General features: G+C 40.2%; 1 protein-coding gene across 10 annotated transcripts in view; it reads left to right on the top strand.

Moving 5' to 3' along the window:
- ULK4 (unc-51 like kinase 4) overlaps nt 1-27,159 on the top strand; it is a 710,695-nt gene that overhangs the window by 223,651 nt on the left and 459,885 nt on the right. For all 10 annotated transcript variants that reach the window (XR_007514399.1, XM_049862196.1, XM_049862197.1 and 7 more), the window contains exon 22: nt 609-736. Coding sequence is in view for 9 of the 10 variants with exons in the window: in XM_049862196.1 (XP_049718153.1) it covers nt 609-736 (128 nt within the window). In the remaining variant the exon portion in view is untranslated. The remainder of the gene's footprint in view (nt 1-608; nt 737-27,159) is intronic.

The following is a 27,159-nucleotide window of genomic DNA, read 5'->3' as shown; positions in this document are numbered from 1 at the left end:
ACCTGAATATAATCTGTTAAAAAAGAAAATAGCACTATTTTTCAATAAGTATTCCTATTGTGTTGTATTACACTTTTAATTAAAGAATGTCACAGAATTACAGATTTCTCTTTTGTGTCATTCAAAATGTCATATTTTGTGTCGAGTATTGTTTTTATTTTATGCCTGTAAGACCTCAGGTGTGTAGATTAGAGATATAATCTCTGTATATGCAGTATTGTCCAGTGATTCACACATATAAGCAGTCGTGACTGCCAGTTGTTACTGTCACACTTCCAAGTGCGTGGTTGAGTTGTTAATTGATAGGCTCTGGTGTCCAGCTGGCCTGTATTAGAATCCAGCTCTGTGAACTTGCTTAACTTCTTCAAGATTTATCTTTCTTATTTTAAAATCAGAGATACTGTTGTCAGGTTTTCAGTGTTAAATCGAATAATACATATTAAAAATTTAGCTCATGCCTGGCACAATTAAGAAGGCAAAAATGGCAGCTGATACTATGTCATCTCCTGCGTATCTGTTTTATTGTTTTAATTTGTTTGCCCTGAGAGTTAAGATTGCCTTTTTTATTTCATGTATTCTCAAGAAACTTTTAAAATTCTCTTCTGCAGGATTTTGTCTCCACAATTATCCGATTATTTGACAGTCCCTCAACTTCCATTAGAGCAAAAGCCTTCCTGGTTCTTTTATATATTTTGATTCATAACCGTGAGATGTTACTACTCAGCTGCCAAGCGAGGTATGATTTTTTCTGATGAATTCATCAATAACTTCAATTTGGTGCCTGTTTTATGAATGTTTTTATATGCTTTTCATAGGGTATTTCTTGGTTTCCATGTGCCTCATGTTGAAAACATTTTTATTTTTTTAAGATTTTTCAGGGGGTTTAATATTTCACTTATAATCTCAGCTTGGAAACACCGAGGACTGAAGAAAGACCTCTGGGGCTGAAGGAGGGTGGGAAATGCCTGGAGTCTCCTAAATGTGAGAGTAATCCAGGGCAACGTGTGAAAGTTGGTAATGGTTTGTACCTTTGGGAAGCCTTCTTTGATCAGTAGCTTGGATGTATTTTTTTTTTTTAATTGTAAAAACTCTGAAATGAGGAGCCGAAGGTCCAGAAAGAACAGTTGCCAGGCAGCAGTCAGGATGTCTGTAGTCTGGTCCTTGCTGGGCAGCGCCCTCACCCTCTCTGGGTTTTTACTCATTCTCCTAAAAGAAGGAGCTGAGCTGGATGCCCTGTAAGCTTCCTTCATACTTTGATAATTTCTGATTAATGTCTTTGGAGCTGTCCAGTCCATGTTCCGTTGAAGCCCAGATTAGGGGATGGAGAACTTTCTGTGAATGGTCAAAGAGTAAATATTTTAGGCTTTGTGGGTCAATAGGCAAATCTGAGAATATTATGTAGATACTTATATAACGAGAGAAAAAAAGGGAGACATAATAATTGATTCAGTGTTTGTACTAATGAGAAGAATGGAATTCATTTTTTGTGGGGGAATAAGATGCTGCTTAATTTGGGGTCAAAGTTAGTGTCCCCATCATCAAATTGATTGCAAATGTTCATCTTTTAATACTGATACGAGATTTTACATATTTCATCTTTAAAAATGTCTTTTTACCACAAATGAGTACTGCCAAACACCACCATCCATCTCTGAGCTTATGATTTTAATTGAGTGTATTAATTGCTTGGAAGGCATTTGTAGAACTCTGTTAGATTCTTCTGTTGATATTTGCTTTTAGCATGTCATTACATTGCAGATTAATCATTTCAAATTGAGGGTTAGGTGGAAGCTCCTAACAAATCTCGTTTCTTTCCCTATCTCAGGGATAACTGTCCTTTCATTCTTCTATGTCCATTGTTTTGAAAACTAAGCCTTCAGATATCTTGTGCATTTTTTTTTTTTTTTTCATTCTTTCAGATGGAAGGATGAATCCTGTCCCTTTTAGTCCATTATGGCTGGAAGCAGAAGTCACTCTTGCCCGTTTACTTTAACAGTCTCACCTCTGGCTTTGTACCTTTAACTACTCTTTGTGCCTATCATCAGTTTTCACTAAAATAGTTTCTTGAGATGTTTTGACATCATTTCTTCTGCTCACAGTCTGGTGTCTATATTGCCACTAGAGTATCTTTTACGACATGTGAATCAGCTTTTCTTCTCTCCCTGCTCAGATTCCGATAACTTCCTATCACTTTAGAATAATGCTCCTACTCTTTGCTATGGTCTGTTTTGTCCTGCTTGATCTAATCCTGCTGATCTCTCAGCCATTGTCTTCTATAGTTCTTTTTGCTTACTTCATTCCAGCCACACAGTTTTTCTTGTTGCTTTTGAACACACTAAACCTATTATCCTCAGGCCTTTTTCCAGTTGCTGTTCCCTGTATCTGTAATGCTCTCCTCCTAGAGTTTGTGTGACTGGCTTGCTTATGTCCTGCAGGTCATTGTTCAATTGTCACCTTTTCTCACAGCCACTCTGATCACCCTATCTGAAATATCCAGCATGGCCCCAACTCCAGAAACCCTTTTACGGAAAAGAACTAAGCCACTCAGACCTTCAGAGCCAGGGTATGACAAGTTTGGTCCTCCATGGGAATTGCTGAAATGTCTGTGTCCCTGAGTGAATATTTAGAAACTTCAGCAGCAGTGGGAAGACGGTGGCCCAAATGCACACCCCTGACCCTGACTTCTCTTCTGCTCCCTCTGTGGAGTGACACAATGAGTAGGATGAGGGTAGTGAGGGTGCCTGGAAAGTGAGGCTTAGGCTTGTGGGAGAGATGAGAGAGAGAGAGACTGCATGAGACCCAAGGGAGCCAGGGCAGAGCTGATGCCCCTGTCCTCAATGCTTGGGGTGAATACTGGACCTTGGGGCCTCTACAGGGTCTAAAATGCAGATGCCAGTGCAGAGTCCCCCTTAGGGACGGGATGTACAGTCTTGCTTTCTGTATGTGGTTATGGTTGGGGCTGCACAGTCCTCTTCCTGGGAGATCTGGAATAGGACTGCTCTTGTGGGCCAGTCTTACCCGCTCTGTGAGGCTGGGAGAAGACTAGCCCACCTTAATGCACTTGAAAAAAATAGCTCACTCTTACTGTCTGCTTTTTTGCTTCAGCCTGTTCTAATGAGGTACTCAGTAGGCAAAGAAGTCATGAGTAGGCAGAGAGATCTTATAGCCCATTTAAGGAGATATAGTACTTGAAAGAGAAAGAAAAAGAACAGGCAGCTCTTAGTGAGGCAGAACTAATGGAAGAGACAGAAGAGAATTTTAACAAATAAGCAGTGAAATCTCTTATGGAGAGGCAGTTAAGTTTAAAAAATGAAAAAATTTGATTTCTCTTTTTTGAAATGCAACAGACGAACTGAAAGACAGAGGCCTCTGTTGGGTTGGCTTTAGTGGTTTGAGAGGCAGTATGAAAGCAGACATTGAACCACACGAAGCCAGATTACAAAGACATGGAGAAACAGTAAGAAAGATGGGGTGTAGGTCCAAGAGACCTCACATGCAAAATGCCAGGAATTCCAGGAGGAGGAAAAGAACAAATGGAAGAGAATTTATAGTTAAAGAAATAATAGCCATTGGTTCCTTGGTTGGACAGAGTCATTTGAAAACACATGGTTACAGCTGCTCCCTTCTGAAACTGTACTAACATGAGAGTTGTTGTTGGGTGCCATCTGGTTGATTCTGACTCATAGTGACTCCATGTGACAGAGTAGAACTGCCCTGTAGGGTTTTCTTGGCTGCAATCATTTTTACTGTTGTTGAAAATACACACAGCAAAACATACACCGTTTCAACAATTTCTACATGTACAGTTTAGTGGACTGATTACATTCTTCAAGTTGTGCCATCATTCTCACTCTCCTTTTCCAAATTGTTCCTCCCCCATTGACTTAAGCTCATTGTCCCCTAAACTTCCACCTAACCTTCGGTTTGCTATTGTCAGTTTGATCCCATATAGATAGTACTTTAAAAGAGCACAGTGCTCGGGGCAGACATTCTTTACTAATTAAGCTTAACTGTTGTTTGATTTAAAGAAGACATCAGAGGGCATTTTTAGTTTAAGACTTAAAGATTATCTCAGGGCAATAATTTCAGGGGTCCATCCAGCCTCTGTGGCTTCAGAATGTTTGGATTTCATTAGAATTTTAAATTTTGTTTTGCCTTCCTCCCCTTTTGATCAGGATTCTCCTATAGAATCTTTGATCAAAACATTCAGTAACGGTAGCTGGGCACCATCCAGTTCTTCTGGTCTCACAGCAGAGGGGACAATTGTTGATGGAAGCAATTAGCCACACATTCCATTTCATCCTCCTATTCCAGACTCTCCTTCTTCCTCTATTGCTTCAGGGAAATAGAACCCAATTGTTGTACCTTGGATGCCTGCTTGCAAACTTCTAAGACCCCAGGCACTATGCAGCAAACTAGGAGGTAGAATGGAAACATGAAAAATGGTATTAGGCCAATTAGCTGGGATGTCCCATGAAACCATGACCCTAAATCTCCAAGAAACCAAATCCCATGAGGTGTTTTGTTGTGCATAAGCAGCCTCAGTAGATGCTATTTTTGTTTCATCTTGTTTTGTTACTATTGGAAAAATACGTAGCACACAACATTTACTAGTTTAACTTTTTTAGGTGTACAACATTGTGAAATCAATGACATTAATTGACTGTGGAACCATTACCCGTAATGTGAATTTTCCATCACCATAAACAGAGACTCAGTGCTCCATAAGCAATAACTCTCCCTCTCTCCCTCCTGCCCCTGGTAATGACTAATAAACTTTGGTTTCTATACATTTGCCTGTCCTTGTCTTTTTATATGATATCATACAATATTTGTCCTTTTGTGATTGACTTATTGGACTCAGCACAATGTCTTCAAGCTCTATCCATGTTGTAGCATGTATCAGGACTTCATTTCTCTTTTTGGCTGAGTGGTATTCTGTTGTATGTATACACCACATTTTATTTATCTGTTCATTCCTTGATGGACATTTAGGTTGTTTCCATGACTTGGCTATTGTGAATAAAATAGTCCTGCAGTGAACATTAGTGTACAGATGTGTTTGCTGCTGCCTTCAAGTCCCTTGGGTATATTCCTAGCAGTGAAATTGCTGGATCATATGGTAGTTCTATTTTTAGTTTTTTTAGGAACCGTTAAACTCTTTTTCACAATGACTGTACCATTTAAAAAAAATTTTTTTATTGTACTTGAAGTGAAAGTTTACAAATCAAGTCAGTCTTTCACAAAAAAACTTATATACACGTTGCTACATACTCCAGTTGTTCTCCCCCTAATGAGACAGCCCGCTCCCTCCCTCCTTCCGCTCTCTCTGTTCGTGTCCATTTTGCCAGCTGGCCATACCATTTTGCATTCCCACCAGCAGTGGATAAGGTTCCAGTTTGCTCACATCCTTGTCAACAAATGTTAGTTTGTTTTTTTTTTTATCTTCACTCTCCTAAGAAAAAAACTTGTTACCGTTGAGTTGGTTCCAGCTCATAGTGACCCAAGAGGACAGAGTAGAACTACCCCACAGGACTTCCTAGGAGCAGCTGGTAGATTTGAATTGTGGACCTTTTGGTTAGCAGCTGTAGCTTTTAACCACTTATAAGTGAAATGGCATCTCACTGTGGTTTTGATTTGCATCTCTCTGCTGGCTAAAGACGTTGAGCAATTTTTACAGAATCCGATTGCCAGGTCTTTCTCCTGCAGAGCAGCTGGGTAGGTTCAAACGGCCAGCCTTTCAGTTATCAGCTAAGCACTTAACCATTGTGCCAGCAGGGCTCCTTAAAATGAGAGTAAAGGTATTAAAAAGCACAAAACCGTGAAGAGAAGGGGAAAGCTGGCTAAGAAGACAAGTGTTGGCACCTCGTTTTTGTGTTTCAGAAGCTGGGAAGTCAACAGGTGAATGTTTATTAAGTTAACATATGGAGATTGCTGAGAGCCCATATTATCTGCAAGGGGAATGGCCAATAAGAGACATTGATACTGCAAGACAAAACTCTAGAGGGTGGGAATTGGAGATACCAGGTACCTTGAAGGTGGAGGTGGGAGGGAGGTGAGACTGCGATGGGAAATGTGCATATAGAGATTTGATCCCTGGCCTTCCTCCCCAACCCTGAACATCCAGTAGATTCTTCTTCCACTGCAGCAGGAAGCTTGGAATTTTTTTCTGCATAGTGTGAACTGCACAGGCTGCAGAATTGGGCTTTCAGGACACAGTTAAGAGGGGGATAAGGCATCTCGTGGAAAACCAGAGATTTATGAAAGTCAGTTCACTGAAGGGCAAGAGCCTCAGCCCCCTTCCTTACTTGACTCATAGACCGTTGGCAACCTGGTTTACATACTATCTTAGTTATCCAGGGCTGCTAACAGAAATACAACAAATAGATGGCTTCAACAAACAGAAGTTGATTCTCTCACAGCCTAGTAGGCTACAAGTCCAAACTCAGGATGTCAGCTCCAGGGGAAGGCTCTTTCTCTCTCTGTTGGCTCTGGAGGAAGGTCCTTGTCATCAATCTTCCTTGGATTTGGAGCTTCTTAGGGCAGGGACCCCAGGTCCAAAGGACATGCTCTTCTCCTGGCACTGCTTTCTTGGTGATATGATGCCCCTGTCTCTCTGCTCGCTTCTCTCTTTTATATCTCGAAAGAGATTGACTTAAAACACAACCTAATCTGGTAGATTGAGTCCTGCCTCATTAACGTAACTGCCATTAATCCTACCTCATTAACATCATAGAGGTAGGATTTCAACACATAGGAAAATCATACTAGATGACAAAATGGTAGAGAGTTACACAGTACTGGGAATCATGGCCTAGCCAATTTGACATATTTTTGGGGAATGACATATACCATAGGCCACAGTGTGGGGAGTCCTCTCAGGGAAGCTGACCGGTCCCTGATACAAGCCCTACAGGGGCTGACATTGGGTGTCCCCAACTGCAGTTACAGTGAACCCTTTACTAATATCCTGCAGCAGAGCCCTCAGTCATAAACCGTACTCATGCATACACACCTTCCTACTCCACTTCAGTGCATCATTTGTAAATGTAAATGGACAACCAAGATCAGCAGATATTTGAGGAAAGCCTCTAATGTAGAACACTCACTGAGTCCTGTTGATGTAGTGTGACAGGGTGGTGGTGGTGGGTGAAGCATGTTGGTGACTGGCTTCACCTTGCTCTGCCTCATTAAGTGTCATTGTTGGTTGGGCTTGGACCTCTGTTGACACTTCTCCGGGTTGGGAACCAGAGCGCCACCTACTCCTGCTGGCTGGAGAATGGAAGATCAGCTCCCCACCTCAGTCCCATGGACACTACCCCAGCAGGGATATTGGAGCACCAGCTCCCCCTGCCAGGTGGTGAATGGAAGATCAGCTGCCTCCTCACTCCTATGGACACTGTCTCTGCGGGGGAACCAGATCAGTGCCACCTTTGTCCACTGGGCTGGAGATGGAGATTAGCTCCCTGCTTGGCCTTGCCGACACCACCTGGTGAGGAAATTGGAGTATACCACCTGCTTTCCTGGGAGAGCTGGATTGGGTGGGAAATAACTCCCTGCTTGATCCCAGTGAAACTGCAGTGGGGGAGGAGAATATGTTCAGGTTTTCTGTTGGTGTTTGACTGCAGTAGGGCAGGTATTGGCAAAAGGTTTTCTGTTGTTGGGCCACCTTTTTACTGGCCCTTTGGGTAGGGAAAACAGGCTTTCCTTGGGTCTGTTTTTTGGAGGCTTCTGCAGTGTTCTGTCCTGGATGTTAAAAAAAACCCATTGCAGTCGAGTCATTTCCGACTCATAGTGACCCTGTAGGACACAGTAGAACTGCCCCATAGAGCTTGCAAGGAGTGACTAGTAGATTCAAACTGCTGACCTTTTGGCTAGCCACCCAGCTCGTGACCACTGTGCCACCTGGCCCCCATCCTGGATATAGAGGAGGCAATAAGGAAACCAAGGAGACTCACTGCCATGTTGTTTCTCAAGTCCCAAGGTCTCTAGGCAGTCCTCCTCCTTCCCACCTTTCAGAGTCTTCCTGTGCATGTTTGTTGTATTATGTCCTGGGTTTTTCAGTTACAAGTGGGAGGACCTGGGAGGAATGGGGCCACTCCATCTTAGCAGAACTAGAAGCTCACTGTCACTTTTAAAAACTGATCATGGGAATATGAACTGCGCAACTTTTGGAAAGTAATTTGGAAACATACATTACTCTTAACAAGACCCATAGCTTTGACTCTGGCAGCCCTGCATTTGATGTTTAGGTGCTAGAAATAAAAGTATGAATTGGGCTGAATGTATGCCTGAGGATGTCCAGTGCAGTGTAGTTTCTAGTAGGCAAGACCTAGAAACATAGTGTCTATTGGTATTAAAATGCTTGAATGAATGATGGTATAGCTGTAATATAAATACGTGACTCATTTGATTAACCTGGAGTGATGTTCATGACATGCTGGTAAGTGAGAAAAGAAAGGACAGAGTTATTTATTTTTTTAATGACAAAAATGGCAAAACTTTTATTTATATGTATTTGTATAGACAGGCATGGAAGGATAACACAAAATGGGTTATCTGAGGAGGACGGGAAGGAGATTATGTTACCTTTATTCATTTTTATTTTTATTTTTATCCTTGTTATGATGAGATTGTCTCACTGTGTAATTAAAAAACAAATATAGCCAAATTATTTTAAAAAATGCTTGCAATAAATACCTGTTGTTTTAGAATGATTAAGGAGATCCTTAAGGCAGTCAAAATTCCAATTTTCTTAGACTTTGTGGATTAAGTTAACACTGAAAATTACTCTCAGATAGGAACAGGGAGCCAGAACAGACTATGGGAAGTGGATGACCTTGTTCATTTGTGCTCTGCAGCCCAGGTATTATATTCTGCCGTAAATATGTGTGCATAGCAAATGCAAGGTAGGACCTAAAGGTATGCGAAAGAGAGGCAGCTTTCACGCTAGAGAGATGTGAAAATCCTTTGTGATAAGCTCCCACGGAAAATTGTTTTTCCTTCCTTACCTGTCCCTTGTAATTCCACTAACAGCTGAAATTCTGAGCAAATCACAGTGCAGCCCTCTGCCTGAGAACTGAACCCCACATCAAAAGGCCATGATAACCTTTGCTACATTATGTAGATATTTTTTCTGGCTTACCACCATCACCATCGGCCTTTATGGGTTAAATTTCAGCACATTTTCTGTGATGTCAGCCCTCGAATCTATCCAGTATGAGACAGGCAGTGAAATTGAGCTGCCAGGATCAGATAAAAATGATATGATAGCCTTAAATGCCTACCTGTTTCTCCAAATGGCTTCATATACTCATATTGAATATGACAGGTGATAAAACAGAGCCTTATGTATTTTTAGAAATGAGATAACCCTTTTAGAGGATAAAGGGTCTTGTAAGTTCATTGTATAGGTTTGCCGTGAGTCTGAAATGTCACCGCCTACTGATGGATCCAGGTTTTTCTAGAGTTTTTTTTTTTTTCTCCTCCATAGCATTGCTGTTAATATTGTAATCACTGAAATGAAAAAACAAAAAACAAACTTTGATCTTAAAAGATTTTTTAAAAAAGAAATATTTACTCTGGGTAAGTAACTATGTGGGAAAAATTATTTTTTTAGTTTAAACTATGCAAAAGTCAATTCCACATGGTTTAAAGAATTATATACCAAAAAGACACCATAAATAGTTGGAAGAACAATATGTGTATGGGCCAGGAAAGCTTTAATTAAAGAAGCCATATAAGAAAATACTGAAAGTTTGGCCATATTCAAATTTCGGAGGATATAAAAAATTATTTACTATATAAAAGCTTTTATATCCTCCAAGAAGCATAAATCAAATTTACATGCTAACAAAACCTGGAATTTTTTTGTATCATATATGCTAAAGGGTTAAGCTACTAACTGTAGCTTAACAGTGTGAAATTCAGAAAAAAAACTACCACTGTCTTATATCCAGGAGCCTTGGTGGTACAGTGGTTAAGAACTATGGCAGCTAGCCAAAAGGTCAGTAGTTTGAGTCTACCAACCACTGTTTTGGAAACCCTATTGAAGCAGTTCTACTCTGTCCTCTAGGGTTGCTATTACTTGGAGTTGACTCAACGGCAATGGGTTTTTTTTTTTTAAATCTTATATCCAAACTGCAGACAGACAACTTTTTACTCAGTTGGTCAGGCTGCCTTTTTGAGGGCATTTTTGTAATGTGTCTTCAGTAATTCCATTGTTATAAATAAACTCGAACCACAGGTTTGTACTTTACTAGGGATGTAAAGTACCTGAAACATCTGCATCCTCCCTGAATCTGCCTTTTCTTGGCTACTGAGGTTTTCATTGGAGCCCTGGTGGCATAGTGGTTAAGAGTTTGGCTGCTAACCAAAAGGTCCGCAGTTCAAATCCACCAGCTGCTCCTTGGAAACCCTGTGAGACAGTTCTGCTCTGTCCTACAGGGTTGCTATGAGTTGGAAATAACTCGATGGCAACAAGTTTGGTTTTTTTGGTTTTATAATCTTCTCAGAGAATCCTCTGGGTTCCAGTGCCCCCTCTCCGTTTAGCAGCAACCTAGTTTTCCGTTTTCTATCACAATCACTCGCTGTAGCCATTAGAGTAACCTTTGTTGCTCAGAATAACTAAGTGGCAGTTAAAATTTTCAATTCAGCAGAGTCATTGCTGCATCCCCTGGCAGAAGCTTTCTTTCTGGGACCAAACCAGTGGAGCTCAGAATTGTAGAGGTTGGAAGCAAGACTCCTCTGAATGGGTTACTAAGTTTAATAGTAGGAGGTGGTCACTCCCACTTCCAACCTTTGTCTCCAGACTGTGTATTTGGATTATGGAAAAGACAGTAGCATATATTGTAGTGGCTAGTTCAGAACAGGTACCTAGTGCTGTAAGTTAAAAACCCATTGCCATGTCGTTGACTCTGACTCATAGCAACCCCATAAGACGGAGTAGATCTGCCCCAGAGAGTTCCCAAGGAGTGCCTGATGGATTCGAACTGCTGACCTTTTTGGTTAGCAGCCGTTGCACTTAACCATTGTGCCCCCAGGGTTTCCACATTATAAGTTAGAACTCAGTTATTTCAACGTGTTGTTTCCTGGCTGGCACCAGGACTGAGTTTTCAGATGCCGTTCTTCTTTCCTACCAACCTATGTTCCTGGGTGATGGAGTACATGGTGGTGGTGGTTGCTGTAAGACCTGTTAATTAATTTCATGAGCTTGAGCCCACTAACCCTTAACCACATTGCTGTTGCTGCTAATAAGTTCCTTGAGCAGAAGCAGTGTGGTGTGGATTAAAAACTAAAAAACACCTGTTGCTGTTGATTCTGACTCATGGCAACCCAATGTGTTACAGAGTAGAACTGAGTTCCACAAGGTTTTCTTGACTTATCCAGTTCCTTTTAGTTAGCATCTCAGTAACACTGAAAAGTACTAGTAACACTCTCCCAAGCCTAAATCTCTGAGTTATCCATGTTTTTTTTCCTTCTAATCACTCAGTCCAGTTCATCAGCAAATTCTATTGATTCTTTTTCCAAAACATACCACCCTACCCCTTGTTTGGAAACCCTGGTGGCGTAGTGGTTAAGAGTTCGGCTGCTAACCAAAAGAAAGTTGGCAGCTTGTATCCGCCAGGTGCTCCTTGGAAACCCAGTGGGGCAGTTTTATTCTCTCCTAGGGTCACTGTGAGTCAGAATCAACTTGACAGCAATGTTTTTTTTTTTTTTTTTTAATCCAACTTTTATACACTTCTGTCCACGTAGACCACCACCCTCATCCAAGCCAACTGCATCACTTCTGGGCATCTCACTAGCCTCCACATGGTCTCTCTGCTTCTATTCTTACCATCCTCCTTGCCCAATAATTCACTTTCTACGCAACAGCCAGAGTAATCTGATTAAAACGTCTTGTATTTAGTTGAATTCCAAGCAACCCTGATCATAATATGAAAGCCTAATTGTTCAATGGAAGGTCCAAAACAAAGGTTTTTTTGCGGCCATGGTGAATGTCATGGATTGAATTGTGTCCCCCAATATTATGTGTCAACTTGGTTAGGCCATGATTCACAGTACTGTGTGGTTGTCTTCCATTCTGGAATTTTCCAGTGTGTTATAAATCATAATCTCTGTCTGTGGTTAAAGAGGATTAGTGTGGGACATAACACCCTTGGCTCAGGTCACATCCCTGATCCAATGTAAAGGGAACTTCCTTGGGGTGTGGCCTGCACCACCTTTTATCTTACGAGAGAGATAAATGGAAAGGAAAGTAAGCAGAGAGTTGGGGACCTTATACCACCAAGAAAGCAGTGCCAGGAATAGAGCATGTCCTTTGGACCCAGAGTTCCCGTGTGGAGAAGCTCCTAGTCCAGGGGAAGGTTGAGGAGAAGGACCTTCCTCCAGAGCCAAGAGAGAGAAAAGGTGTCCTCTGGAGCTGACATCCTAAATTTGGACTTCCAACCTAGTTGATGGTGAGAAAATAAATTTCTCTGTGTTAAAGCCATCCGCTTGTGATATTTCTGTTACAGCAGTACTAGATGACCAAGACAGTGAATATATAAATTAAGAATTGGACAAAATAGACAAATACCAACCTTTAACTAAATATTTAATTTGTTATTGTGGCTACACATACATATTTACAATTACATATATCAAATAATGTAGTGATTTAGAAATTTTTTTTCTGTTCCTGCATTTCGTGAAATAAATTTATTTCAGCTTTCTGCATGCATCTTTTCCAACTGGTTTATTGAAGTGTCACCACAGCGTGTTTGACATCAGTTCCTTGAATTTCTTCTGCATCATCTGACACAGTATTCCAGAGTATGGCATCTTCTTTTTCATTTAAATTATTTCATAGACAACTTTTTCTGCATCCGTGTATAGTGCTGTAACTGAAAATTTTATCTGAACTACGAGCTGTATATAACAGTATACAGTTGTCTTACGCGTTTTTCCTTTGTTTATTTGTAATCTACACAATGCAATCATATATTAAGTAGGTATGTATTTTATTCTGGAAACCCTGGTGGCATAGTAGTTAAGAGCTATGAGCGTTCAAATTGGCAGCTCAAATCCACCAGGCAGTTCTATTCTGTCCTGTAGTGAGTGTCACTATAGTGTCAAGACCTGCTATTCTGGCACTCTCTACCCATCTCAATAAAGGGCATTTCTGTTCTTCCAGTTGCTTGGGTCAAACACTGTGATTCCCTCTTGACTCCTCTCTTTTGTTCATATCCCATCTTCATTCCAGTTACAAATTCAGTCAACTGTATCTTAAAATGATATCCGGAATCTCATCAGTTTATACCATTTCAACACTACCACTCCAACCAAAGCCATGATAATTTCTCATCTGAACATTTACAGTTGCCTGTTAATTGGTCTTCCTTCTTATCTTTCTACAGTCTGTCCTTAAATATTCATCATGATATTTTTAACCCATAGCTCAGATTCTGCCACTCCCTCCTCATTGATAAAATCTATAGTCTGCAGTATGGCCTACAGTGCCTTACATGGCCTGGCTCCTCCCTCTCTCATCTTTTCTTTCACTATGCTCCAGCCACACAGGAACACACCAAACATGTGCTTGGTTTTTGGATATTGCCCAAACCTTTCCAACTGCCTGGAATGTCTTTCTGTAGCTTCCACATTGCTTTATTACTACCTTTCAGCCTCTGCTTAAATGACATCCTATTAGAGAGGCCTTCTATGACAAGTGACTAGTTGTCTTTAATTTTCTCAGTAGGACTTATTACCCCCTAAACTATCGTCCAGTGATTTATTTGTTAATTGTTTCTTCCCACATCAATATACATTGCATGAGCTGGACCCCCTTCAGCTTAGAAGAATGCTTAGCACATCCAGAAAAAAAAAAAAAAAAAAAAAAAAACCACTTGTTACCACTGAGCGGATTCTGACTCCTAGTGACCCTATAGGACAGAGTAGAACTGTACCATAGGGTTTCCAAGGAGTGGCTGGTAAATTCGAATTGCCCACCTTTTGGTTAGCAGCCAAATGCATAATCACTGCACTACCAGGGCTCAGCTCAGCACACAAAAAAACTAAACCAAACCTGTTGCCGTTGAGTCGATTCCGACTCGTAGTGACCTTGTGGGACAGAGTAGAGCTGCCCCATAGGGTTTCCAAGGAGTGGCTGGTGGATTTGAACTGCCGACTTTTTGGTTAGCAGCCAGGCTCTTAACCACTGCACCACCAGGACAGACAATAAATTATTCATTAAATGAATAAATGAATGTGATAATTTTTGTATACTCTTCAGCTCATTTTTCTGTAGGCATTGCACTGGTGTATATTAGAGGTAAAATCAAGTATAGGACTTGGTGAGTTTGGCCACAGAAACATGGAGATATAACAAGCCAGAAGATGTGTAGAATGGGCATAAGTATTCCTGTGGAGATGGGAGTGAGAAAAACGTGGTCAGAGTAGCGGGAACGAATTATAGAGATAAACGGGGTTTGGAGGTGGACACTAGATTGGGAACCACATTAGAAGCTGAGGAAAAATAATTTTATGAAGGATAATGGAATGAAGACTGGATCTTATATTTATTCTTGTTTTACTTGGGTTATTTATTGTTTAGAGTGTTAATCATTTTAACTTGATAACCTTATAGACCACTAAGAAATATCACAGTTTTGTAGCATAATTGTAAAGTGTTTATTGACACCACACTCAAATATTTCTACATTTTATTTCCTTCATGGAATGCGTATTCTTTTAGTAACTAACTTTCCCTTGTCAGTAAAGTCAATTTATTCTACTGTAGCCCACGAAAACACCTTTTGTAATGTTAAGTCAGTGGGGAGTGCATGAAGAAATGGAGCACCATTCCAGAGTTAGTTTCATAATGTTATGGATCCCAGAATTCTTTTATTTTCTCAGCGGAGATAATGGATATTGTCTTATGTGTTAAGTCTGTACTAGAGTTTGAAAACTATTTGAGTAGCTCTTGCTTTAGGGAAAAGATATTTCACATTATGAGAATTAAGGGACACATTAAGTTTTATAATGGATAATTTAAATTTCAGAGGAAAATGAATTCCTTACATGCAAGTGTGAATTTGCTTTTTTCTACTCTAAATTTCTTTTTGGGGGGGTTCCTTTGGATTCCCGGATTGCCAAAAGATAAACACCTTCATTTTTTCTCTTTGTTTCTGGGATACGTGTGATTTATATGTACGATTTTCTGGAACAGGGAAAAAAGCCCACTTCTGAATCATCTAATTTCTGATTGAATTAAGGTGATTCAGCCTTATCGACACCCTCTTGCCTTCCAGAAACAAATATAAATCCTATCTGGAGAAGTATAACTCTAGGCCTCAAAATATCTTTAAAGTTTTTTGTTTATAAAGTCTGTCACTCAATCAAAAGTAATCAGGCTTATGAGAAGACAAGATGGTATGATTAAAAAAAAAAAAAAAACAGAAAACAAGCCAAAAAACCAATATCCACTGGGGTTTCAGACAGTGGAGTTAACAGATACAGATTTTGAAATAACTGCGCTTAATATATTCCAGGAAATAGAATGATCAAGAATTTTGGCAGAGAACTAGAACAATAAAACTGAATGGGTATTCTAGAACTGAAAAATACACTAACAAAGTAAAAACTCAGTGGGTGTTATTAATAGACTAGTCATAGCTGAAGAAAGAATTGTTGTTAGGTGCCATTCAGTTGGTTCTGACTCATAGCAACCTTATGTATAACAGAACAAAACGCTGCCCAGTCCTGTCCATCCTCACAGTTGTTGCTATGTTTGAGCCCATTGTTGCAGCCACTGTGTCAGTCCATCTCGTTGAGGGTCATCTTCTTTTTTGCTGACCCTTTACTTTACCAAGCATGATGTCCTTTTCTAGGTATTCATCCCTCCTGATAGCAAGTCCAAAGTAAGTAAGATGAAGTCTCGCTATCCTTGCTTCTAAGGAGCATTCTGACTGTACGTCTTCCAAGACAGATTTGTTCATTCTACTGCCAGTTCATGGTATATTCAATGTTCTTTGCCAACACCATAATTCAAAGGCATCAGTTCTTCTTTGGTCTTCCTTATTCATTGTCCAGCTTTTGCATGGATATGAGGCAACTGAAAATACCATGGCTTGGTTCAGGTGCATCTTATTCCTTAAGGTGACATCTTCACTTTTTAACACTTTTTTGGTGTTGTTAGGTGCCGTTGAGGCAGTTCTGACTCGTAGGGTCCTATGTGTAAAAGAACAAAACACTTCCTGGTCCTGTGCCATCTTCATAATCATTGTTATGCTTGAGCCCATTGTTGCAGCCATTGTGTCCATCTCGCTGAGGGTCCTCCTCTTTTTCACTGACCCTCTACTTTACCAAGCATGATGTTCTTCTCCAGGGAATGGTCCCTCCCAATAACATGTCCAAAGTATGTGAGACAAAGTTTTGCCACTCTTGCTTCTAAGGAGCATTCTGGCTGTACTTCTTCTAAGACAGATTTGTTTGCTCTTCTGGCAATCCATGGTATACTCACTATTCTTTGCCAACACCAAAATTCAAGTGCATCAGTTCTTCTTCAGTCTTCCTTATTCGTTGTCCAACTCTTTTAACACTTTAAAGAGTTCTTTTGCGGCAGTTTCACCCCCAATGAATATGTCATTTTGATTTCTTGACTGCAGCTTCCATGGGTGTTGAAATGGATTAAAGTAAAATGAAATCCTTGACAACTTCAATCTTTTCTCCATTTATGTTGATGTTGCTTATAAGTCCAGTTGTGAGGATTTTTGAAGTGTAAGACGGAAGTGGGTTTTAAGATAGAAGACTAATCTTTTATCTCTATCGGTAAGTGCTTCAAGTCCTCCTCACTTTGAGAAAGCAAGGTTGTGTGTACTGGAATTATTTAGAATGAAGCATAGAAAGACAAAAGGTTGGAAGATATGGAGAAGAACAGATAAGGTATAGGGGAAATAGTGGGGAAATGATGGTGTTTACAATAAATGGTGCTGGATTATATAGGGGGAAAAAATCTTTACCCCATCTTAGTCATCTAGTGCTGCTATAACAGAAATACCACAAATGGATGGCTTCAACAAAGAGAAGTTTATTCTCTCGGAGTCCAGTAGGCTAGAAGTTCGTATGCAGGGCGCCAGCTCCAGGGGAAGGCTTTCTCTGTCGACTCTGGAGGAAGGTCCTTGTCATCAGTCTTCCCTTGGCCTGGGGACATCTCAGCGCAGGAAGTTCAGGTCCAAACGACTCGCTCTGCTCCTGGCACTGCTTTTTGGTGGTATGAGGCCCCCATGTCTCTCTGCTCGCTTCTCTTTTTTATATCTCAAAAGAGATTGACTTAAGACACTATCTAATTTTGTAGATCTCGCCAATATAACTGCTGCTAATCCATCTTACTACATCATAGTGATAGGATTTTCAAGACATAGGAAAATCACATCAGATGATAAAAGGGTAGACAATCATACAATACTGGGAATCATGACCTAGCCAAGTTGACAGACATTTTTTGGGGACACAATTCAAACCATGACAATCCCTAAGTTCTACTGTACAGAAAAATAAATTCAGGTAGATTATATATATAAATGTGAAAGGTAAAACAAATCTTCCAGTCAATAACCCAAAAAACAAGCAAGTGAAAATAATTTCATGACATTGGGGTAGATTAAGAAATTTTCTTTTACAAGATACAAAAACACTATAATAAGGGAAAATATTGATAAGTTGGACTGTCTTAAAATGAAGAACTTCTGTTCGTCAAAAGACATGATTAAGAGAGTAAAAATATCAAACCATAGAGTAAACTCTTTGCTGCCGAGTTGATTTTGACTCTTAACAGTCCTATAGGACAGAGTAGAGCCATCCCATAGGGTTTCCAAGGAGCGGCTGGATTCAAATGGCCGGCCTTTTGGTTAGTAGCCAGGCTCTTAACCACTGCGCCCCAGGGCTTCATACGGTAGGAGAAGATATTTACCACATATGTAATTGAAGATGGGGTCTTATTCAGAATATATAAAGAATTGGTTTATCAGTGAGAAAAAGATACTTGGTAGAAAAACTAGCACAAGAGGTTAACAGGGACTTCACAACAGCAGTTATCTACATATGACCTATTTAACATGTGAAAAAGTGTTTACCTTCATTGATCACACGGAAATTCTGTTTAGTAACTGCAAATACCAATACATACCCATCAGAATGGTTATTATAATAAGGCCTGATAATGCAGAGTTCTGGCAAGATGTAGGGTAACTGAAATTCTCATACATCCCTGTTGGAGTGTAATTGACACAATCACGTTGGTAAATTGATTAGCATTGTCTATTAAATTGAACCTAGGAGTGTTTTATGAATCAGCAATTCCACTCCTGAGTATATAACTAATAGAAATGTTTACATGTGCCCAACATAAGATATTTTTAGCAGCAGCATTTGTAATGTGGGAACAGCCCAAGTATCTATGAATAGTAAACTGAATAAATGGTGGTGTATTCATACAGTGGAATACTACTCAGCAATGTAAAAACCCGTGAATATCACACACATAATGTTGAGCAAAGAAGCCATGCTCTCAGATATCTTGTAATGTTTGGTCAGCTCAAGAGTTGAGGGAGCAACAGCCTGTTCTGGAAGGTCTCAGCGCATGGGTGAGCTTTGTTGACTTTGAGATTTATTTTAACGTCGTTTGTATGAACTTTTTTTAACGTGAACATTAGTATCAGTGTCTTCAGCGTCTTTCTCTTAGGCCAGTTAGCTTCACCAAAGAAGAGTATTCTGATCTTCTAGGGGAAGGAAAGAATTTTGCTGTCAGAGTTCCAGGAACCCACCGGGTGAAGGGAGCTGGACATCTCACTGTTCACTGTGCATAAATTCACTATTTTACTATTATTGTCCCTGTTTTCAGCTTGGTAGTGCTCTATTGAACTCGGTCTGCCTTCTCCCAGTCCAGATCCTCTGTTTTACTTTCTCTAGAGAATAAATCTCCATTCTACTGCCTGGGTGAAAGTCTAAAAGCAGTCACCTAGATTCACTGGGTGGAAGGGAAAGTTGAGGTATCAATTTACGTTTTAATCAGATTTTGCAAGTGTTTGTTACTTTATCTTACTCCTTCACCCTTACTTTTACAAACACCTTTTCAATAAATAGTACCAAGCAAGTGGTTATACATTGGAAAAATAGTGGAATAGACTTCAAGCTCAACCCACATGATATATTGATTTCCAGTGGATGGGGAACTTCAGTGTGAAAGGCAAAAGGAGAAGAAAGAAGGAAAAAGGAAGCGGGAAGGGTAAGGGAAGGGAAAAGACCCAGGCCATGTAAATAATTCCTACAGATAAGTAAGAAAAGATCAACAACCTAATGGGAGAGTGAGCATAAACAGGCGTTTCCCAAAAAAGAAAACATGCTTCAAAAAAAAAAAGTGAAAATATAGTTATCGTTAGTGATTGTGGAAGTGTAAATTAAGGCTACGAGGTATCATTTGAAGCCCTATAGGTAGGTAGACATTAAGAACCCAGATACTAGTAGGTATTGGTGAAGTTGAATCTCAGAACTCATAGACTGCTGGGGAAGTATGCTGTAAGAACCACCTTGGGAAATAGTTGGTCACTACATTGTGAAGTTGAATATTTGAGTTTCTACTTCTGTATGTGGACTGTAGCAACTCTTCTTCACCTGGGCACCAGGAGGCAGACACAGTACTGTGTTCACAGCTGTGCTGTGTGCAAGAGCAAAGGCTGAAAGCAGCCCTGACGTCTCTCAGTAGAAAAAAACAAAACCAAACCATTAACCATCAAGTCCGTTCCGACTCATAGCTACCCTGTAGGAGAGAGCAGAACTGCCCCATAGGGTTTCCAAGGAGTGCCTGGTGGATTTGAACTGCCAGCCTTTTGGTTAGCAGCCGTAGCACTTAACCAGTATGCCACCAGGGTTTCCTGTCTCAATAGAAGAATGGGTAAATCATGATACATTCTCATTCTGTATGCTCACTTAAAACTGTCCTGGTAGTTATTTCCTAAAAGGAAATGTTTGCATTCTTTTTACACCAAATAGAGTAGGAGAATTTTAATGGCACGCATTTCTACACCATCTATAGAAAAATGTCATGCTCTCTGTCATTTTAATCAGTTGAAACAGTGCTCCTAAATGCTGAGGAAGCCAGATTTTTGACCATGTTGATTTGTGAGTGAGGCAGAGTGGAATGAGAAGCAGAGTTAGACTTCTCTGGGAATTTTAAAATCTTTGTATTCAAGAAAACAGTATTCTAAGTTTACTGGTGGTAGTAGTAATAATTAAATTGCTGCAGAAATAATGTAATTTCTTGAGCATTTTCTATGTATTATACCCCAGGCTATTATTTCATTTAATCTTCACAGCAGTCTACAAGACAGGTATTATTATTCCATCCTACAGTTAGAAAATTGAAGCTTTAAGGAGCTTAAGAAATTTGTTCAAGGTCACGCTGGGAGGTGCCAGAGCTGGGAATTATATTCAGATTTGGTTGACATCCTGTTCCAGTATTGTTAAAAGATTGACCTTGCTGAAGGAATGGAGAAAAAAAATCTAGGAATTATAATGGACCACAGGCCATAGTAAAGCTTTAGGTACTGCTATAGTATTGTTGTCAGTGTAGTTTTGTAAGGTCAGTCTGGCATTTGATGCTCTGAAAATGCTTGGATCTTGCATTTGGCACGTATGTATATATGGTGCGGTATCCTGTAAATTGAATGTTACATTACCTAAAAATGTTTTATAAGACCTGTTGTGTTTTGGGGGGGACTCTATAGGACAGTGGTATTACTTAATATTAAAAAATCTAAATTTAAGTTTTGGATAGGTGATTCATATTCAAGGTTCAAAAACCAAAAAATTCAAAAGTGAGAAATCTCCCTTCTGTTTCTGTGCCTCGTTGTTGCAGATCACCAGATACAAGGTTCAAGTTAGTGCAAAGTTAAACATTATTTTCTTTTTTTTAATTGTGCTTTAAGTGAAAGTTTACAATTCAAGTCAGTTTCTCATACAAAAACTCATACACACATTGTTATGGGACCCTAGTTGCCCTCCCTGCAATGTGACAGTGCACTCCTTCTTTCCACCCTGTATTTCCTGTGTCCATTCAACCAACTCCTGTCCCCCTCTGCCTTCTCATCTCGCTTCCAGACAGGAGCTGCCCACATAGTCTCATGTGTCTACTTGAGCTAAGAAGCTCACTCCTCATCAGTATCATTTTATGCCTTATAGTCCAGTTTAATCTTTGAAGAGTTGACTTTGGGAATAGTTTTAGTTTTGGGCTAATAGAGAGTCTGGGGGCCATGACCTCTGGGGTCCTTCCAGTCTCAGATCATTAAGTCTCATCTTTGTACTAGAATTTGAGGTCTGCATCTCACTTTCTCCTGCTCCATCAGAGATTCTCTGTTGTGTTCCCTGTCAGGGCAGTCATTGGTGGTAGCCGGGTACCATCTAGTTCTTGCAATCTCAGGCTGATGGAGTCCCTGGTTTATGTGGCTCTTTCTTTGTGTTGGGCTCATATTTTCCTTGTGTCTTTGGTGTTCTTCATTCTCCTTTATTCCAGGTGGGTTGAGACCAATTGATGCATGTTAAATGGCCGCTTGCTAGCTTTTAAGACCCCAGATGCCACTCTCGAAAGTGGGATGCGGAATGTTTTCTTAATACACTTTGTTATGCCAGTTGACCTAGATGTCCCCTGAAACCATGGTCCCCAGATCCCCGCCCCTGCTACTCTGTCCCTCGAAGTGTTTGGTTGTATTCAGGAAACTTCTTAGCTAAGTTAAACATTATTATTTGCTTATATTCTCCTACAGTTTGTTTTCATCCAAGCAAACGTGTTTTTTTTCCACAAAAAGCATCTTGTTCTTGAACTTTGCTTGTTTCACTTAAAACATCTTGTAGTTCTTTCCATATTATATTTACAGAGCTTCCTGCCCCCCTGCTCCTTTTCGATAGCTGCATTGTAAGGATGTGCCATATTTTATTTAACTAGTCTTGTTTTGCTGGGCACTTGTTTTTTGTTGTTATAAACAACAAAATACGAGTATGAGTTATATGTATACAAGTATGGAGTAATTTTTTCTTAGAGGTGGAATGGAATTATTAGATTTATGATTTTGAAGATACTGCTAACTGCCTCTCCACGGGATTTGTACCAACTTATGTTCCCATCAGTAATGTACTGGAGTATTAATATCCTCAGAGTCTTTATGACAGTCTTAGTTATCAAGCTTTCAGATTTCGGGCTATCTGAAAGATAAAAAAGATGTAATTTTACTGTATGCTTAGTCATCTAGTGCTACTATAACAGAAATACTACAAGTGGATGGCTTTAACAAAGAGAAATTAATTTTCTCACAGTCTAGTAGGCTAGAAGTCCAAATTAAGGGCATCAGATGCAAGGGAAGCCTTTCTCTCTCTCTGGGCTCTGGAGGAAGGTCCTTTGCATCAATTTTCCCCAGACTAGGAGCTTTTCTGTGCAGGTACCCTGTGTCCAAAGGATGCCTTGTGCTGGCACTGCTTTCTTGGTAGCATGAGATCCCCAACTCTTTGCTTACTTCCCTCTCCTTTTATCTTTTTTGAGATAAAAGATAGTGCAGACCACACTCCAGGGAAACTCCCTTTCCATTGCCTTAGTAAGGGTGTTACAATCCCACCCTAATCTTACTTAACATAAAATTATAATCATAAAATGGAGGCATCCACACAGTACTGGAAATCATGGCCTAACGAAGTTGACACATTTTTGGGGAACACAGTTCAGTTGATGACAGAGTATATTTTCTTATTATGAGCAAAGTGGAGCATCCTTTTGTTTGAACCATTTTCTTATTTCTATGCTGCCTTTTCCTTGCTCATCTTTTCTCTCGGGTTGTGCTAATCTTTTTCTAATCAATATCTAGGAGGTATACACACATTATATTACCCTTTTGTGATATGAATTGGGAATATATTTCTCCAGTTTGTTGCCTTTTGACTTTGTTTATGGCATTTTTTCCCCATGTAGACTTTTTTTTTTTAACTTCTTATATAATACAGCAGTATAAATATCAAGAAAACACACGTCAATCAGTGGAATTAAGGAAAAGGCCTTGGGGGAAAATGAGGACCTCTGTAGAGAACTAGGTAGATCTTTAGGGAAGTTTCAACAGTAATTTTTATTTATTCAGCTAATATTTATCGAACACTTATTTGGTGTCAGGAACTGTGTTAGAAGTGAAAAGATGCTGTGGCAAGCAGAAGCAAATACAGTCCTTGTTCTTAGGTATTTTCAAGTTACTGGGGCAACAAACGTTATCAAATTATCCAAAATATAAAATTACAGTTGGATAAGTGCCTTAAAGTATTCTGTACTATGAAACAGTATCACAGAGGGATTTAATTTAAGGAAGTCAATGGAAACTGCAGTGAATTATAAGATGTATAGAAGTTCACTGGCAAGGAGGGGAGAGATGAGCCGTTCAGGCAGGTAGAAGTAATAGCTTGTTGTTGGGGGAGGTATTGAGTTTGAAGGACTGAAAGGAGGACCGTGTGACTGGAAGAGAGAAAAAGCAAGATGAGTCTAGAGAGGTAGTGGGAGCCAGGCCTCGCAGGTCATGATAAGGAGTTTTAAAAATTCTCAAGTACTGTGGGATGCTACTGAAGGGTTTTCAAGAGAGGAGCAACTTGATGGACAGGATAAGTTTAGATGCAGGATGCATGAGAGAATGACAGAGTGGAAGCACAAAGACTGGGAGGCTTTCCTAGTCGTCCTGGAGAGGAATTATGGTAGGTTGGGAGCCAAGAAGTGGACGAGTTCAAGAAATATGTAATGATTGAATTGATATGGAAGGCGAAAGAAGGGAAGTATTAAAGATGACATCAAGGTTTCTGGTTTGTGTAATATGGTAGAAAGCAATGCTATTCAATGAGATACTCTATTCTGAAAGACAACCAGATTTGGCATTATGACAGTGATGTTTATTTTGGATATATAGAGTTCAAGTGCCTTTGAGAGACAAAAGTAGACGTCAAGTCATCAATTGAATATATAGCTCTGTAGCTTAGATTCTGAGACCTTTCAGAAGCAGATCACCAGTTCTGTCTTCTGAGCCTCTTCTGGGTGGGTTTGAACTGCCAACATTTTGGCTGCAAGTCAAGCACCTGACCATTTGTGCCATCCACAAATGGGGTCTCCTTGAGTCAGAATTGACTTGATGGCAACCAACAACAGCTTAGAAACTGGGTTTGGGCTGCAGATATGTAATTGGAAGACATTTGTGTAAATAGTGAGTGATACGTATGTGTGAATATGCTGAGTCTCGATAAACTTGAGCATTTAGAAGCATGAACTTGCAAAATACACAAAGAACAACCAGAGAAACTGCAGAAGAAAACTAGGAAAGTATGGTGTCATGGTAGTGAAGGACACGAAGGAGGAGGGAGTGCCAACAATATTGAATGATGCGGAATTGTCAGGATAGGTGAAGGCAGAAAAATGTCCATTGGATTTAATGCCCTATAGGTTGTCACTGACCTTCAGAAAAAGTGATAGGAGTGAAAGCCACATTGCAGTGGGTTGAGAAACAAGTAGAAGAAAAAGTGGAAGCAGTATCAGTTTCTCTTTTAAGAAGTTAGAGAAGGGGAGAAGACAGGAAGGAGGGCATTTGCTAGAACATGATAGATGTGTGTGTGTTTGTTAAATGGAAGAGAATGAGTATATAAATGGGCATATGAGTAATTGGCAGTTTTAAGGTTCTGAGAAGGTAGAAAGGGATGGGATTCAAAGCACAGGTGGAAGGAGGGATAGGTTCACTGTTGTGAAAGGAGGGGAAGAAGCTAGGATGGGAATAGGTGTCAGCAGGTATGCTTATTGGGAATTAGGAAGAAAGGAGTTTCTGTTTGATGCTTTCTGTTTTTTCTGTAAAAGGAGACAAGATTTCAGAGAGTCTGAGGACAGGATGGAAGACTGGGAGTTTGAAGAGAAGAAAAATGTGAAATAATCATTTAGACTGTGGGGATAAGTTAACCAAAGAAGAACAGTTGGGTTGCTGGAAGTGTTTTGGGCCATTTGATATTGGTGTCATGCATATATAATGTGTGCATTTGCCCCACGTGTGCCTTGCTTCAGCAGTCTTCTCTGAAGGCATTCTGACAGTAAATCATTGGGTTTGTCCAGAGTTCATTTTGCTAGATGGATGCAAGCAAAAAAACAAAACAAAAAAAAAGAGGGCCAAGAATGTAATCAAATGATAGATGGTAGGATATAATCTAGGTCAGGAAGGAAGTAGAGACAAGACAGGGTTGATGGATTGGGAAAAAATGTCATGGAGTCAGTTAGTAGAAGCTCCCAGGAAATTGAGGAATTGTCACGGTGGAAGTAATTGAACAAGCAAGTAGGGAATAAGAGCAGGATATGAAATACGTTGGATGGGATGAAGTTAAATGCAGTGATCTTTAGTTTTGGAAAAGTGTGCTCATGGTGAGATGGTAGGCATCCCATTTTGGGAAGCCAAAGGGATAATAGGTACCCATGTCCCTGATCATTTCTGGTTCCATGCCTTAGCTTGGGCTAATGGAACAGGTACCAACTAATGAAAAGATTCTTAGAGTTGTTGCCATTCTCTTGGAAATTCCAGAAGGCCACAGTGTTGGTGGGATTTGGGTTGTGCCTGACCTCTAGGCAGGCTGGCTGATAAGCTGGTCTCAGTCATTTCATCATATCTTATATGGCTGAAGTTTTTTTATTCTACCTATGAAATGGTAGAGTCTCACCGTTCTATTACTTATTATCAGAAAGTTAAGGAGCTCCAGTGGCACAGTGGTTAAAGCACTTGGTTGCTAACCAAGAGGTCGGTGGTTGGAACCCTCCCGCTCTGTGGGAGAAATATGCAGCAGTCTGCTTCTGTAAAGGTTTGCAGCCTCGGAAACTTTATGGGGTGGTCCTACTCCGTCCTACAGGGTTACTGTGAACTGGAATCGACTCAGCAGCAGTGGGTTTGGTTTTGGTTTTTATCAGAAAGTTATGTGCTCTCAGTTCTTTTCAAATAGTAGTGATACACCTCTGTTGGTGCATCAGTATTCTTTGTGCATTTTGACCAGTGTCATACACTTGTTAGAGTGCGGCTGAGGCCGTAGTCAGTGACTAGAACGAAGGATGCTGACTGGCTGGCAGGGAACTTGAACTGCTCATTTGGTTTCATCCCCATGTTTTCACTAACAGGACTCCAAGTAATAGTAAACAGAAAGGCAGATAGATGAATAAAACCGTCAGGAGCGCCACGTGAATGCTACATGCTGAGATTCCAGTATACTGTATGTATTATGTGTAGAACCACCTCTTTCCAGTTAAAATGGGAGTTGGTTAGACGTTCTCTCTGAGAAAGAAGTAATAAGTTAGGTGGCTGAAGTGAGTACAGCAGAACTGAAGAGATGGTCTATGGCAAACGGATTCTCCTGTGATGGGGCTTTTGCATGACGAAGTCAGTGTAGTCATTGCCCTTTAGGGAGTTGAGGGGAATGGGGACTTGGGAAAATGACTGGTTGGTTGTCCAGCAAAGGGGGGAAAATGTGGGGAGGACCTAACCACCCCCCCTAGTATCTAGGGGTGATGGCACAGTATGTTTCCTAGTTCTGGGTTGGAAACGGTTAGAGATTGATGTTTAATGAATGCCAGTGGTTTGAAGAATAAATAATAAGTCCATTTTAAAAGGCAGATATCATATAACTAGTAGACAAAGGGGCTCGTGAAATCCAGACGTTCAGATGATGTCTGCTACCTACATAACCCAGTGTCAGAGTGACACTTCGTGTTTGGATTTACGTACACAATTTACTGAAAGAACTAGAATTCATGTGAATTGCCTGAGGTTCCAAGCAAGTTTAATACTAATGACCAAAAAAAAAAAAAAAGCCATCAACTTGTGGTTGGCGTTTGAACGTTTGAAACACCAAGAGCCCTTTTCTGGCCAGAGGCCTCTACTGGCCTTTCATCTGTCATTTGGAGAGTGTTGTTTCTTTTCATTGGCTAAAGGCAAATGAAATCAGGGCATTTTGTTTTGCAATACATCGGCAGAGAAATTCAAAGTTGTCTTATTTTCTTCCTGCATAAACGTTTTGATTTTTCTAAGGCAAATATCGACAGTGTCTGACAAGTTGCTACAAATCTAAATGTCACCATGATTGGGACTATGCCCT

This window comes from Elephas maximus, chromosome 20, assembly GCF_024166365.1.
Source record: "Elephas maximus indicus isolate mEleMax1 chromosome 20, mEleMax1 primary haplotype, whole genome shotgun sequence".
Classification (NCBI taxonomy): Eukaryota; Metazoa; Chordata; class Mammalia; order Proboscidea; family Elephantidae; genus Elephas; species Elephas maximus.
The sequence above is the reverse complement of the archived record's forward strand: the minus strand, read 5'-3'. Positions and strand labels throughout refer to the sequence as shown.